This window comes from Ptychodera flava, chromosome 18, assembly GCF_041260155.1.
Source record: "Ptychodera flava strain L36383 chromosome 18, AS_Pfla_20210202, whole genome shotgun sequence".
Taxonomy (NCBI): Eukaryota; Metazoa; Hemichordata; class Enteropneusta; family Ptychoderidae; genus Ptychodera; species Ptychodera flava.
Window position 1 is genome coordinate 17,975,153 of NC_091945.1, and position 15,685 is coordinate 17,990,837.

Genomic DNA, 15,685 nt, shown 5'->3' on the forward strand with positions numbered 1-15,685 from the left:
TACATATTTAACGAACTTTCCTAATTAGGGATATAAGTCTGATTTGACTCGATCAAAATTGACCAAACGTGGTATGTATGTTAAAGATACTATTATTTAACATTATTGAAAGTCATTAAGCGTTTTAACTTTAACCGATTCCTAATTTGCATATTTAATGAACTTTGCTAATTAGGGATATATATCTGAATTAACTTGATTGTAGTTGTTGAAACTTGGTAAATACATCAAAGACACTGTGATATAACATTATTGAAAGTCAAAAGACATTTTTACTTCAGCCAATTCCTAATTTGCATATTAAATGGATTTTCATAATTCGGGACATTTATCTGAATTGACTGGATCAAAATTGATGAAACGTGCTATGTACATTAAAGACACTATAATACAATATTATTGAAAGTCATTAAGCATTTTCTCTTCAGCCAATTCCTAATTTGCATATTTAATGAACTTTCCTAATTAGAGATATATATCTGAATTGACTTGACCAAAGTTGACAAAACTTGCTACATATATTGCAGATACCATGATACAACATTATTACTTTTACGCAAGTCAATTCCTAATTTACATATTTAATGAACTTTGCTTATTAGGGATATATACTGGGATTTACTTGATCAAAGTTGGCAAAACATGCTATGTACATTATAGAAATAACGGGCGACGCGCTGACCATTAACGTTTATTTGTGGGCAAGGGCGAGAGGAAAGCCAAAAATTAACGGGCGAGGCTTGCCGAGCCCGTTAATTTGGCTTTCCTCGAGCCTGCGCCCAAAATTAAACGTTAATGGTCAGAGCGGAGTCAGTTATTTCCATTTTATTATCAGTGAACCCAAGAAAATCGTCAAAATTTCCGAAAATTTCAGGAGCGAAGACAACTAGGCCCCAGAAACTGAGCAATACGCGACGCACTGTCACGCGCGCTGTAAAAAATTGGCAAATCCGGAGATGTTTTCAGAAAAAAAGTATCTCAACTTGACCTACAAGTGCTCCATTTTATTTTGTGATTGATTATGATTTATGTTTGAGCTGTAAAGTTACGATACTTTGAGTTGTTAATCTCATTATTCATATTCACGGGCATGTAAACAAACCATTACTGTGTATTTGTGGTCAGTCACGTGGTTCAGCTCGACCAATCAAAATGCGACGGACAGGGCATGGTAATGTAATGATGATTATAACTCGTTAAAACAATATCGAAAGTCATTTCACATTTTCATGTCAGCTAATTTATAATTTGCATATCTAATGAGCTTCCACAGCTCGGCATATATGGCCAACGGTAATTAAACTTGCTATATAAAATGGTGATACAATGACAGCAGTCAAAGATCTTTAATATCTTTATTTCAGTTAATTACATATTTGTATACTTCATGACCTTTTAGAATTCATCGGCGGTGATTATTGTTCATTATGTTGATCATAATACTTTCAATGAAGTTGCAAACATGTGCCAAAGGTTCAAATTTACACATAACTGCAATATATAATGAAACACGTGAGCATTTTCAGTTCATATCTGGTTGATGTAGTTAACAAAGCCAGACATTATGTAAACATGGCGGAGAAATATCAAAACGTCGAGGTAAATCATAATGCGTTCGCCGCCGGGAAGACTCCTTGCTAACAGACTGTGTAAACATCAACGTATATGTTTTCAGGTAATACTCGAGACTTCAACCAAAAAATGTATAAACAACAATTTTAACAAAGTGACTTTCAATATAACTAAGGTATCTATACACCTGATACTTACCAGAATACGAGGAGACAAACAATTCCGAATGTAAACATTAATTGGACCATGAGAATCAGGTACACCTGTTTATGAAACAAAAATCAATTCAATCAGGTGGTTTGTTAAATGAGTTGGCTCTTCTGAAGTTCCAACAACACTTGGAACTTATAAATAGGCAAAAGACACTTGCATCACTTATGACATATTGTATGGAGATTTGATTTACCGTTTTCTGTCTCGCCGATGAAACGAAGTGAAACGGTTGCCATGACAGCACAGAGCAGTCTGTTGCGGGCATAAACAGAAGATATATGACTATCAATCATTTACCAGCACAGTCCAGTACCATGGTATAATTAACTTGCTAATTTTAAATATTTCCATGAAGCTAAGTCTGAAATACGATCCTAGGTTTCTGGACTTCTCTTTATATTTTGTCCACACAGTTTCATGTCTTGTGGGGGGGGGGGTGTGATACCTAATAAATAGAATCTTAGGATAGCAAAATGAAAATGTGTACACTCAAATTATATTTTTGTAATTACGCAAGCTCTGTGAGGGGCAAATCCTGTATATATGTATTTTCTTTTTTGCTCGGGACAGAGTTACCACCTAGATTCCGTTTGTAGCAATATGATCACAGAAAGATGAACATCAACAGGAAGGTATATATATATATATATATATATATATATATATATATATATATATATAGAGAGAGAGAGAGAGAGAGAGAGAGAGAGAGAGAGAGAGAGAGAGAGAGAGATACCTTTCGTATGAATGCCCGTCTGATTCGATCATCCCGGAAGGTAGCTTTTTCAGTAATGTGGTCCTCCTCTATTTGTGGTATGGGTCCTGTTTCACTTGACATTGTTGGCATTACCTCGTCTTTAAAGATGGCGCCTTAAATCAGAAGTGAAAGGAGGGTAAACATCAAGAACATTTGTCACGTGGACGGTCATCAGTGAAAACTATTTTGTATTGTAAAAAAGCATTACAGTCACGGTTATCTAATTAAATTTGAAATTTCAGCTTAGTCATTTATATAAAAGTAATATTCGTCAGATAGGTAGATTTTTATTGTTACAATACAAATCTACCTGTCTACCTATCTGATGTGTATGCGTGACACTCGAGTAATACATACACACACACACACACACACACACATATATATATATATATATATATATATATATATATATATATATATATATATATATATATACAAATCTTCAAGTAATTATTATTATTATAGTCCTGCATCTGTAACCTATGAAGTTTCGTCTTACAGTAAGTTTCGGTATCAGAAGACGCGGAGTTCAATAACTTTGACGCGGAGTACGATAAGGGAGCCTTCAGTAATTACAGGGAGGGGTGGGCCGGGGGAATTGGGGGGAGGGTCACTTTTTAGAAAACAGTTCAAGGGGGAGGGTCACTTTTTATAAACCTATCTTGGGGGAGGGTCACTTTTGACAGAAGCTGATATTATGGCCAAAACTTTGATTGTCTGTGTGATATTTCCTGAATAGGAAATCACCAACAAAATACGCACACACTTATAGACCGCCATGCGTAGTGAATTGACATTTGGTGAGATTCCAAAATCAAATTTCTTACACAACCATAGACTTGTAACCACTCTAGTCTAATCAAGAACAATAATCTTAATAATCAAGCATACATAAATGCACAGATTTATCTAATTTTGTATTGAAAAAAAATTATTCATAGTTTTATCATAGACCCCAATGCATAGTGAATCGACATTTTGGTGAAATTCCAAAATCAAATTTCTTGCGCAACCATGGACTTGTAACCATTCTAGTCTAATCAAGAACAATAATCTTAATAATCAAGCATACATAAATGCACAGATTTATCTAATTTTGTACTGAAAAAAAATTATTCATAGTTTCATCATAGACCCCAATGCATAGTGTATTGAATGACATTTGGTGAAAATTCCAAAATCAAATTTCTTACACAACCATAGACTTGTAACCACTCTAGTCTAATCAAGAAAATTAATATCAGTAATCAAGAGTACACAAATGCAAAGATTTACCTATTTTTGTATTGGAAAAAACTATTAATAATTTCATCATAAACACCATGGATAGCAATTTCTTGTACACAAATGTTCATTTTACTTCCCTATTCAAGCAAAGTACATTTAAATACATAATCAAACATATATAAAATACAGATATAGCATGTTTTGTGGGGGTAAATTGTCAATAATTTGCCTGATAGACTCCCATGTATTATGATTTGATATTTTAGGATGAAGAACTAAATCAGCTACATCTTGCCTTCTTATAGTTGCACAAAATATGGTGACCCTCCCTAAACTGTATGAAATACCATATATCTTCAAAAATTCTTGCGTGATAAATTGTGACTGTCCCTCCAAAAAAACCAGCCCTCCCCTCTGTAATTTGTCCCTAACATAACAATTGAACCAATTGTTATGTAAATTAGCTGATACTGTTTTAGTTATTCCCAGGGAGAATACCGCAGTGGTTGGGGGGAGGGTCAAGTTTTAGAATGTCGAACAAGGGGGAGGGTCACATTTTAGACAGGAGGATTGGGGGGAGGGTCACATTTTACGGTACAGGTGTTCGCGAAATTCCCCCGGCCCACCCCCCCTGTAATTACTGAAGGCTCCCTAACTTCAATTGGACAACTAATTGTACTTAGCGAAACAGCGAAATGGCGAAATGACGAAATCAGGATTTCTTTTTAAATTGCACAATGAAGAAATAAAGATACTACATATAGAGAAATTACCTGCCACCTAGAGTATGCTGTATAATCGATGTTAAACCGAAATACCCGGGTGCACACTGCAATTTGCACGGTGGATTCCAAAACCCATGTGTATGAAGTGCAGGTTGGAAATTGATAGGAAAATCTGCTGAGTTTCATCTGAACAAAGCCAAATTTAGTGAATCTGCACATGTTTTGATTCTCAACATTGAAGTTTAGCACCGAAAGTACGATAAATTCGGCGAAATCGCGTGATCGCGAACCCGGAAGTTTACAGCGGACAAATCCACGTATAACTCGAGGCTTAGGGACAGACCATTAGATTTTGGGAGGAGGTGGTCACGATAGGATTGTGAAAAAAAAAATTGTACAACTGAAAATTTCAAATTTTCTTTTTTTCCAATGAGAATAGATGTGCAAATTATTTTTCTGAGTCTTGCAGATTTATTTTACTCAATTGTGTTCTAAATATTTTGTTTATTTTGCAATGTAGTGTGAAGATATTTCCCCCAAACTTTCTGTTCTGGATTTTTTTTCCGTTTCTGACCACCCCCTCCGAATATCTAAAGGTTTGTCCCTTAGATCTCTTGTACCAAGATAAAAATGTTTTATGTAAGAGTGCACGCTTTGGCAGGAGTATGTGATAAAACGGCGGCCAAACAAATAAACTAAACCTACAATGGCATCATCGCTAAGCAGTGTCTTTTCTTTATACTGCAAAACACATGCCAGTAGGCTAATAAACTTGTTGTGGTCGAAATACTTTTCATGTGACAAAAAATGACTTTGGTCAGTTTAGAAAAAACATATGCCAGCTGTTTGTTCAGTCACTCCAAAATGAATTTGATTCCGAGGCCAATTTCAGCGATGTTCAACATGGCGTTTTACATGATTGTAATGTTGTACTAGTTAGAGTAGGAGACGATTATAAAGCATACTCTAGGTGGCAGGTAATTTCTCTGTGTGTAGTTTCTTTCTGTATACTTCCACACACACACACACACACACACACACATATATATATATGTATATATATATTTTTTTTTTAATTTTTTTTAATTTTATTTTATTTATTCTTTAATTCGAGAGCGATATCTATATATATATATATATATATATATATATATATATATATATATATATATATATATATATATATATATATATATATATATAAGCAGCCTCCTTCCTCCTTATATTCATCGTACCTTCTGTGGACACTTTTGTATTTCGCACATTCATCCTCTTTCAGATTCGCCATGCAGTCAGATATTAAGATTAAGAAAATTGGAAATGTAGCAATGTCGATTTGTGTAACTTTCCATACGAGAATGTAATATCTAAAGCAGTCGTTGGCGACTTTGTCCGTTTCCAGGCTGGGGAGACTAACACACGGACTGGTATGGATTTCTCACTCACCGTACTCGGCTGAAGATGGCGCTGGTTTGGCTGTGCCATCGTGGGAAGTTGTAGCTTGGTGATCTCCGGCCAATGGAGTTTCATCCACTGCAGCCACTGAACATGCTGGGGGCGCTACCTCCTCCTGTTGGCTTGGCAACTTGGAGTAACCCTTGGACGACATCGCGGTGTTCGACCGGTGAGCTTCTGTGGAAACGTTGTTATCATGAGGACAAAAAGCAATGACATTTATATAAAATATGTAAATGATACGTTTACGTACCTGCGTGCGAGTGACTCCGATATGCACTCCACAGAGCATAGTGGTAGGAAGAGTCTCCCCCTACCCCCATTACCTCCATGCAAAAAGCTACTACTTTTCTTGATGGAGACTGGGTAGAGTTTGTTTGCTTGGTCGCGTTGCTTTTGTCATACACATTTAAGGCCATCGTCTGGGCTAATGTCGGTCAAAATGCTCAAAAAATCTAATTCTATTTTTTTCCTTCATTGCCACCCTCGACATGTATACTTTCAAATAAGCTATATCATTCTTCAAAAAATATTAACTAAAATCGAGAAAAATCGCGTTTTTTTCACACTGACCCCTGGTCAAATTTTATTTAGTCTAATTATATATTCAAAACAGGTAAATCGCTATTTTTGGTTGCCTAAAAACTTTGTTGAGTTATGGCATCATGTATGAAGTAGTGACCATTTGCTTGCTTATTGAAGCAGCTTTTTCAGAGGTAAAAATATGGCGTTGTGGAAATTGTGAGTTTGAGACTAATTGCAGTCTTAAAAAGCCAGATCAATGAGTAATCGGGAAGAAATTTGCAACAAATGATTCTGTTTTATATTTTGTGTGGATATTACTGTAAGGCATATGAAGATTTTCATTCAGGTATAGCCATTAAACCAGAAAACAAACCATATTAGACGTTATGGTGTCCATATACATAACAAGTAAAGAATCTCACATGAATTTCATTATCATGCTGATTATAAAATCAATGTTTTTTTGATGATTAACAGTTCATTTTTCACTTAGAAAGCAATTACAATCAGGCTTTTGTAAATAGAATTCTAACTGACAATTTAAACTTGTCCAATACCCTATTTTGAGGTCGTAAACTTTGCATGAAGTATGAGTATCACCTTTATGTTGTAAACATTTCAATCCAATACTCCTAACAATTGTGTTTTGTACTGCATTCGTTTCTTGTGGCAGTAATAACTCTTGAAAGAATGGTTGGAATGCAATGAAAATCAGCCAACATATGTAAAATTAAATACTTTACAAAACAAACTTCAAAAAACAAGGTCATCCAATCATGTCATAGTAGAAACTTGACGGAAAGTTGTGAAATTTATTAATTTTTCAATCTTACCGAGATGACTATGATTTAATTTATATTGACATCTTATACAGTCATAGATTTAGGTTCATATTGTAATACATATACATCTGAATGCTACAGAAAAAATTCGGTTGTTGTATGACTTTTCATTCAATAGATATCTTTGCCACAAATTTCCTCATATTTTTAACCCTGAAATTGTCGCCACGGCAACCGAATATCCGGTTTTCCCCTGCACTGCATTTTACCATCTACTGCAACAAAAAGATGACAAACTCTGAAAAAAAGGTACTACACGGTTAGTGTTTAAAAATAGCCCCTACAATAGCCTTAAACAGCCCCTAAGATATCGCTTCACCTCGCCTAAAAGTTCGCGTAAACATACGAAAACCACTTAAGTTTTGCCAAGGTAAGTCAACTCAATCTGATCCTATACAGGCATTCTATCATTACAATTCTTTGGAAGTAACCCCGGGGGTAAGTTTCCACTCATGTTCAGCAATGCTGATGCACAACACAATAATCCATCGGCATGTGTGTTACATTCTCGAAAAAGATGTACACAGAATTTTGGATTAATTTATAGAGATGTTTTAACCCTTTCGTAGCCATAGTATGGCCTAAAACCTCGGTGAGTGAGGACAAGCTTACAGCTAGCCTGCGAATTGAGGATAACGGACCGTTTATAGTTAACACACACGCACACATGACAAAAGAAACTCATTGCTCTTGATCTTAATCTCCCTCAAACTCAAAAATGTTTTGAAGTGCTGAAATCAGACCACGAAACTACAACACGATTGGAACTGATTTGGAATAATTGGATGGTGAAGTCATGTCGGTTTTATCTGCAAATGTAAGCTCATCGGCTTTTCTTTTTAAGTTACATACTTGTTTTTATGAGTAATTTGTAATATTGCAACATTCAGCTATACGGCACCTAACACTTTTCAGAAATTTGAAATATAAGAAGATCCAATTATCCCACGTTCCAATCATGTTCTACGATTGAAACTGCCCCAAAATCGCGATACCTTAGTGAAAACAGATCGCTGATAGTTTAAAGAGGCAGTCACCAATCCCCGCTTCTCTCATTAGCGCTTGTTGACGTAGAAACTACTACTGACACTGTTAGTGTTATGTCTTCCCTTAGAAGATGTGTTTAGTTAATCAATGTGATTAGAGATAACGATGATAAGAAACCCGTCAAGTTTTTGAAATAGAGATTTCAAAGAGATGATTGCTTTGATAATGTTGTTGATTGTATACGTCCAGAAGAAATACACAGCCCGCCAACCACGCAGAACCAATTTCAATTTGAGCATTTGCTAAAACTCGTACATCGAGGCAAAAGCTGCGTTACATCTCATGCTTATGTACTTATATGAAATACGAGCGCCTGCAAGCGTACCTGGACAAGTCGAACCGGAGCGCCCCAAGGGTCTTTACCAATTTATCATAATTTCACCAGCTTTGAAAACTTGTTCATTTCGAAAAGGATGAGAAAGCGCTTCATCAACATGAAGAAACGTTTAAAAATTTATTATGAGCCTAATTTCTATTTTCTATTTGACTGACCGCAATGTACCACGGATTGGATTGTCACGGAAGACAGTCGTTGGTGAATCCGATACACGACGGTTGTGCTTATCATCTATAAATAGACGTGGACAATCAATTCGTGACAAATCTACAGTGAGATTTCAATAAAGAAATTGAAAACACTTTTGTTGACTTTTCTGTTAAGCCGAAACATATTGCAGATTGAAATACATGTATACCCTGTTTTCTACTTTGAATATCAATGTGACATTTCGAAATATAAAGCATAAAAAGCGCAGCTGCGTGGCAGATAAATCCATGGTACGTTGCGTACTATTTCATTTCAAAACATTGTCGCGAATATTAGTGACCATAGAAACGTGCCCATTTTCATTTGTGTTAGATAACTCTGTGCAGTGTAGTGTACACCTTTCAAAACTGCAAGTGGGAATCGGCACCTGCAACATAATTTGCCGTTTTCCAATTTCCCATTTGAGCTTTGGCGTAGTCTATGCTAAGGAGAGACGGAGCACGAGATGCGTGATATCTAGATTGATATATTTGTAAGCATTTCCGGTGAATATTAAGATTAGGCGAATCATAATAACACGTTATTAGCTTGTTACATTCAATAGAGTTTAGCTTACCAGAAAAATCAACAAAAATCTATTTTCAAATTTTTTTATTGAAATCTCGTTGTTGTAAATAGTTTGGCCGCGATTGTGGGCCCACATTTTCTAGTAAGTCGCGCCACTGTCAGAAAAAGCGCCTCAGCTTTATTGAAACTCATCGTTATCATTTGATGATTTCAGAACAGTCAGTCAGGTACAATATAGCCATAGTTTCAGACTCCTTACAGTAAGTAGCTGTTTATGACAGTCTACCAATCAGATATAGCCTTCTGAGCTGCTATACATCGCCAGTACACGCTCTGGAAGCAATGCTTTGATTGATGCACCTTCCATCATGGTATACGTCACATCATTGCGGATACAGATAACTGAACACATCAACACAATTGTTTATCCCTAGAGACTGTAGAAAGGGACATTAATGACTGCCACCCTCTCCATACTGAAATAACATATACAGTCATTGTGCTAACATAAAGTGAAACAAGGTCGCCTAACATGAGGTGAAACAAGGTCGCCAACGTGAAAAACCGCATGATTGTGTGCTGTCCAGAATCGAGAAAAACAACCCGTAGCTAGCTTTTACAGGACTCTTTTACAGTATACATTGCGCACGGAACAATTTGATCTTTAAAAAGAGACATATCAGAGTCTGATTATTATTAGACATGGAAAACACACAGCACTTATTTGATATGTCACATCAACATAGCAACAGGTAAAACTTACCGTTCGATTCAATTAACGCGAAGCTGGATTCAGAGGTTCTCTGTCGGTTTAATACAATGTATATGGTACTGGACCATGTCATCACGGTCATATGACGCGATTACAAATGTTGGAAATTTTGCATTCCCGGATTAGGGAGCATTCGTTTTTTACGAGGAGGGGGTGCCGGTGGAACTTAACTACAAATGAAATGCAAAAAGCAACCCCCCCCCTCCAAATCCAATTTTTCAAATTTGACCCCCTCCTTAATTCATCAATTGTAAAATGTGACCGCCCGAAACAACATTTTTCTTTAACCCTTTGCACCCTAAGGCCCTGGGGTGAAAAATAGTGACCCTTCAAAACAACGGTGACTTTCCCCCAGATGTCACAGTCTTTATCAATAATATCTTAACTACCATATTATTTCTCATTTGACTTTGACCTGATAAAGAATCCTTTTCGAACTTTACAAATGATCACTTGGGTGAAATTCCGATATCATATTTGTTTTCATATCTGCTCTTTCAAACGTCCTATTCTCATTATGTACAGTTATATCAATTGTCAATCATTAAAAAAGCATTGGAAAGTATTTGAAAAAAATATTCTTATAGTTTCCTCGTAGACTACATTATGTACAGTGAATCGACATTTCAGTGAAATTCCAGAATCAAATTTTCTTCCTTGTTAACAAAGAAACCCTATTTCTGTTCAAGAACATGTTCAAAAATTCAATGCTAGGGTTGACCCCTGCAGAGTTTGAATTCAAAATGGCAAATCTTTAGCAAAAAAATGCCAGGATGTAAAATCTCACAGGGGTTAGGCCATAAAAGTGCATTAAATACAAACTTTTGAAGAATGTATTCACTGTAAAGAGTGACGGTCACACACAACGTACTTTCAACTGAATGTACAAGTATTCCCTTTTCCAGTTTTCGCATGAGAAATTATGAACAAGCAGCAGGTCATGCATAAAAATGATTATATCAAAATAGGGGGGTGGTCACGTGACCTGACACGAAGGCATAGCCAGAGCACTTGGTGTCCTGAAATCTTGTTATTTTTTTCGCATGAACGATTCGGGTTTTGCCTGTCAATGTTTCCGCAAGATATATAAGACCTATCTGAATCATGGGAATTGGAATTGTGGCTTGGAGAGTTGCCATTGGCGTGTTTTTTCACCCTAAAAGTTGGCAAGCCGTTTCAACTGAACGGTACACGCCGCATACCGAGTGGTCCGTGGCAAACGAATTCCTGTACAGGTGTGTATGTTGCTGCATTGTCATTACTTATGTAATGCTGGCTACAAATGGCCTAATTTTCTCCGTGGACATTTTACATGCATGGATGGAAGAAAATGGTAAATTTGACATGAACATTGCTCAAGATTCTTTGGGCACCATTTTCAAAAAATGCGCGTTGGAGGCGTGTGATTTCATCGGAGACGACAACATGCTCAACCGACAACCAACGTGCACAAATATTGTGGGCATGTTTGAAGTGACGGCGAACCCTCATGTTTCCCGTCTGCTTCAAGTGAGTGGAGATATTGAGTTAAATCCAGGCCCAAGAAGGCAGACAACTCTCACAAGTTCGGGAAATATTAGACGGCCGATAGTTGGCAGCGAACCGTCAAGCCCTACCCACGTTGCACAGGACGTAGACGTGGAAGGCAGCCATATGCTAAATATACTGGTTGACATTCAAACGAAATGAAGAACTTACGACGCGACCTCAAAGCTGAGTTAAAAGATGTACGAAAAGAAGTGGCGAATATCAACGATTCTGTGGCTTCCTTGCGGGAAAATCATCGAGACTTGCTTGAAGAAAATAAACAACTACGACAGAGAATAGAGAGACTTGAGGCTGGATGTGACAGGCTACGGGGACAAGGCGGTAGGAACAATTTGATATTTGAAGGCATTTCAGAAAAAACGAATGGAAACGAATCTTGGGAGGAATGCGAGGATAAAGTCAGGAAAATGCTAAAAGACGAGTTGAAGATAGAAGATGCTCACAATGAATCTGTAATTGGCATCGAAAGAGCACACCGCCTACCTAATTCTCAAGCCGGTAACTACCCTCGCGGAATAATTGTGAAATTTCTGTCCTATAAAACGCGGTCTTTGGTCTTACAAAAAGGTAGAACAATGTTGAAGGACTCAAACTTTAAAATAAAAGAGGACTTCTCCCCGTTGGTTCGCGAGAAGCGGCGAAAACTGATCCCTTTCCTGCGGGAAGCCATAGCAGCTGGTAAACGAGCAACTTTAGTTTACGATAAATTGCTGATAGACGGCGAAAGGTTCAAATTCAATGAAGAGACGCATAACATAGTCAAGTTATAGGGATCAGGCCAGGTCCGTACAGCCAACGTACATAAAGATGAACTTAAATCATCACGAAAACCTACACTTTCGATTGTCTCTTGGAACTCAATTCAAACTGTTATCCGAAAGCTCGGGGGAATTCCTGTTGTAGATGCTTTTAAATTGTTTGATTCAGTTATTGTACCTGCTATTTGTTATGGCAGTGAAATCTGGGGTTTTGTTTATTCTGAAAGTATAGAGCAAGTTCAAGTAAAATTTTGTAGATATTTAACAGGTGTCAGTAGCCGTGCCAATAATGAAGCGGTACTTGGTGAGTGTGGAAGATTGCCTTTATGTTGTATTTATTTTAAACGTTGTATTGCATTTTGGTTAAAATTACTTTGCATGGACAACAGTAGATACTCAAAGGCATGTTATAACATGCTAAAGAGCTTAGACGATGCAGGCCGAGAAACTTGGGCAACTCAGATCAGACATTTACTTTTTAGATATGGTTTTGGTATCGCCTGGATTGAGCAACAAATTGGCAATCCAGAATACTTTTTAAATATATTCACACTTAGAATTAAAGATTGTTACCGACAGGAATGGCATCAACAAATCACAGAGTCATCTAGATTAACATTGTATTGTGAATTTAAATCGCTACTAGAACCGGAAAGATATTTAAATATTTTAAGCCAGAAGTACAAATTTGTGTTATCAAATTTTCGTTGTTCTTGCCATAAACTTAATGTCGAGATCGGGCGTCATTTAAAGCTTCCATATCAGGAAAGAATGTGTGTTTATTGTAAAAATGCAAAAGATATAAGAGTTATTGAGACAGAGTTTCATTTTGTATTTATTTGTCCATTGTATGCAGACATCAGAGATGAATATATACCAATGTCACTGAGAATAAATCCATCACAGGACAAGCTGATTAGAATTTTATCTTCCCCAAATCCACAAGTTATTTGTCAATTTTCTAAGTATTTGTGGAATGCCTTTAAACGTCGTGATGAAATAGTTTCAGATTTGACAATTTAGCAGATATCTGTTATGACTCATTGAATATACTGAATTGTTGTTGTATCTTTATTTGTCTACTGGATTATAACCATTCTTCCTTTTCCTCTCTCTGTCTGATTTTGTATATTTATACATTTTTTTTTTGTGTCCGGCTAGAAATTCACTGACCATCGATCATATTTAATGTATTTTGTAAATATTCTGTACGATGGGCCGAGGCCCTGTATTGAAATAAACTGAACTGAACTGAAGATTATATCAAAATATATATTAAAATATATTAAAATGATAATATCGATCTTTGGATAAATAGATCGATAGCATATCAATCAACCCATAATGTAGCCAAGTGAACAATAACGTATCACATCAACAGATGACGTATCAAATCAACCGATAACGTTGCCAAATCAAATAATAACGAAATTTTATAATCGGCCATGTTGAAAACTCTTTTCCAAGTCGTGCCAACTTAGAACGTGTGTCGATAAAGACACTCATATGTGTGTTGTAATACAACGTCAGTATATCAAAATGACAATAAGTCTTTACAATGTAACTCTCATTCTAGGACTGAATTACAGGTAAATCTGGACTCATCGTTCAATTAAATTCCTTAAAATTCCTTTAAATTCCTTATAATTAAAATTCATTAATTTTGCAAGTTACTCCTGTAAGCAAGCCAAAGCAACAGATTTGGAGACAACATATTGTTTTTTCTTTCCTTTTTATCCCTTCTGTCGTGATTCACGTCAAGTCACATCTTATAGGATTACAAAGACATCGCAAAATTATTGAGTAGTCGTACATAGTATAGTGCTGATAGAAAAAAAACCGCTTAGGCCAAGAAAAATGAAAAGTTTGTTTCTCATACTCGCGCGCGTCAATTCAGACCCGCTGCGTCAACCTTTTTTTTCTGCCCATAAGGAAGTAAAATGAAAAAAAATATACGCGACGATAGTGCATAGCACAGTGCTGTATAAAACAAAACTGTATAAAAAATAACTGACCCTAACATTCTATTCAGAACTGTACAAATATGTCACTGTTATATTAAGCTGACACAACTGTGCATTGCTGCACTAAAAGTCAAACCGCAGAACTGTTGCTATACAAAAATACTAAAGCAACACTGCTGTGCATTTATCTCTGCATGCATTCCTATGTCGTTTTTTTGCGCATTCTTGTTGGTTGAACAATAAAAAAAAATTGAGAACAAAAAACTGAATGTATTGGTCACACAATTTGCTTTCAACTGAATGTACAGGTACTCCGTCTTCAAGTTTTCGCATAAGAAATTATGAACAAGCAGCAGGTTCTCTGAAAACATTTTCAATTCATTTTCGTTCATTCCGTAAAAAAATATACATACCGGTAGTTTCAAAAGTGATATATCAGAATCAGCATTGTGTGACACGGACATTCTGTCAAGTGATCATTTGAATACTCCAGTCTCAACATACGATTCTGTATTGAAAGAACTTATTGATAAACATGCCCCTGTGAGGACAAAGCGCATTGTTGCTAGACCACAACTGCCATGGATCGATGATAATATCCGATTAGCTGGACGACTCAAGCGGAGAGCAGAAAGAAAATGGAGACAAAATAAAACCGTGAGAAGTAGAAATTTATTCAAATATTTTAGGGACAGAATGATGATTAAATTAAAAAATGCATGTTTTGATTACTATTCCACCAAAGTCCATGAGAGTAAGGGCGATCAGAAAAAATTGTACAACATCGTACATTCCTTACTAGAGCCAATGTTGGTTCCAATAATCACTTCTACGACCAACTGCTCTTTAAGAAATGGCATATTCTCTGATTCTTGGAAGAGGCAACAGTCATACCATTGATCAGAAAGTCAGATGCTGGGGCAGATTTATCAAACTGTAGGTCAGTCAGTAATCTCACCTTTATTTCCAAATTAGTTGAACGTATCGTGGTCGATGAACTAATCATTCATATGCAGATTGATGCTCCTCTTTCGGATCATCAATCTGCATATAGACCGTTTCATAGCACGGAGACTGTGCTTGTAGAATTATGTCCGTTATCTTTCAATGTATAGGACGTCAACAAGTGGCACTGCTGGTACCAGTCGACCTCAGTGCTGCTTTTGACACCATTGATCATGGTATATTACTTACGATAATGGAGCATAGTTTTGGGTTACAAA

The 15,685-nt window shown here is 36.4% G+C and overlaps 2 protein-coding genes across 2 annotated transcripts in view; one reads left to right on the top strand and one right to left on the bottom strand.

Annotated features, from left to right (window-relative positions):
- Positions 1-6,123, bottom strand: part of LOC139117631 (protein lifeguard 1-like) — a 48,745-nt gene extending 42,622 nt beyond the window's left edge. The window contains exons 1-3 of the mRNA XM_070680873.1: positions 5,944-6,123; positions 2,522-2,655; positions 1,771-1,835 (exon numbers count right to left, since the gene is read on the bottom strand). Coding sequence (XP_070536974.1) covers positions 1,771-1,835; positions 2,522-2,655; positions 5,944-6,106 — 362 coding nt within the window. The 5' untranslated portion in view covers positions 6,107-6,123. The remainder of the gene's footprint in view (positions 1-1,770; positions 1,836-2,521; positions 2,656-5,943) is intronic.
- Positions 6,124-11,877: 5,754 nt separating this feature from the next.
- Positions 11,878-12,510, top strand: LOC139117632 (uncharacterized). Its single transcript, XM_070680874.1, has one exon. The coding sequence runs from the start codon at positions 11,878-11,880 to the stop codon at positions 12,508-12,510; it is 633 nt and encodes a 210-aa protein (XP_070536975.1).
- Positions 12,511-15,685: the final 3,175 nt, after the last annotated feature.

Bases quoted from the DNA above. Each gene is read 5' to 3' on its own strand.
- LOC139117632 (XM_070680874.1), top strand. From the start codon at position 11,878: ATGAAGAACTTACGACGCGACCTCAAAGCTGAGTTAAAAGATGTACGA.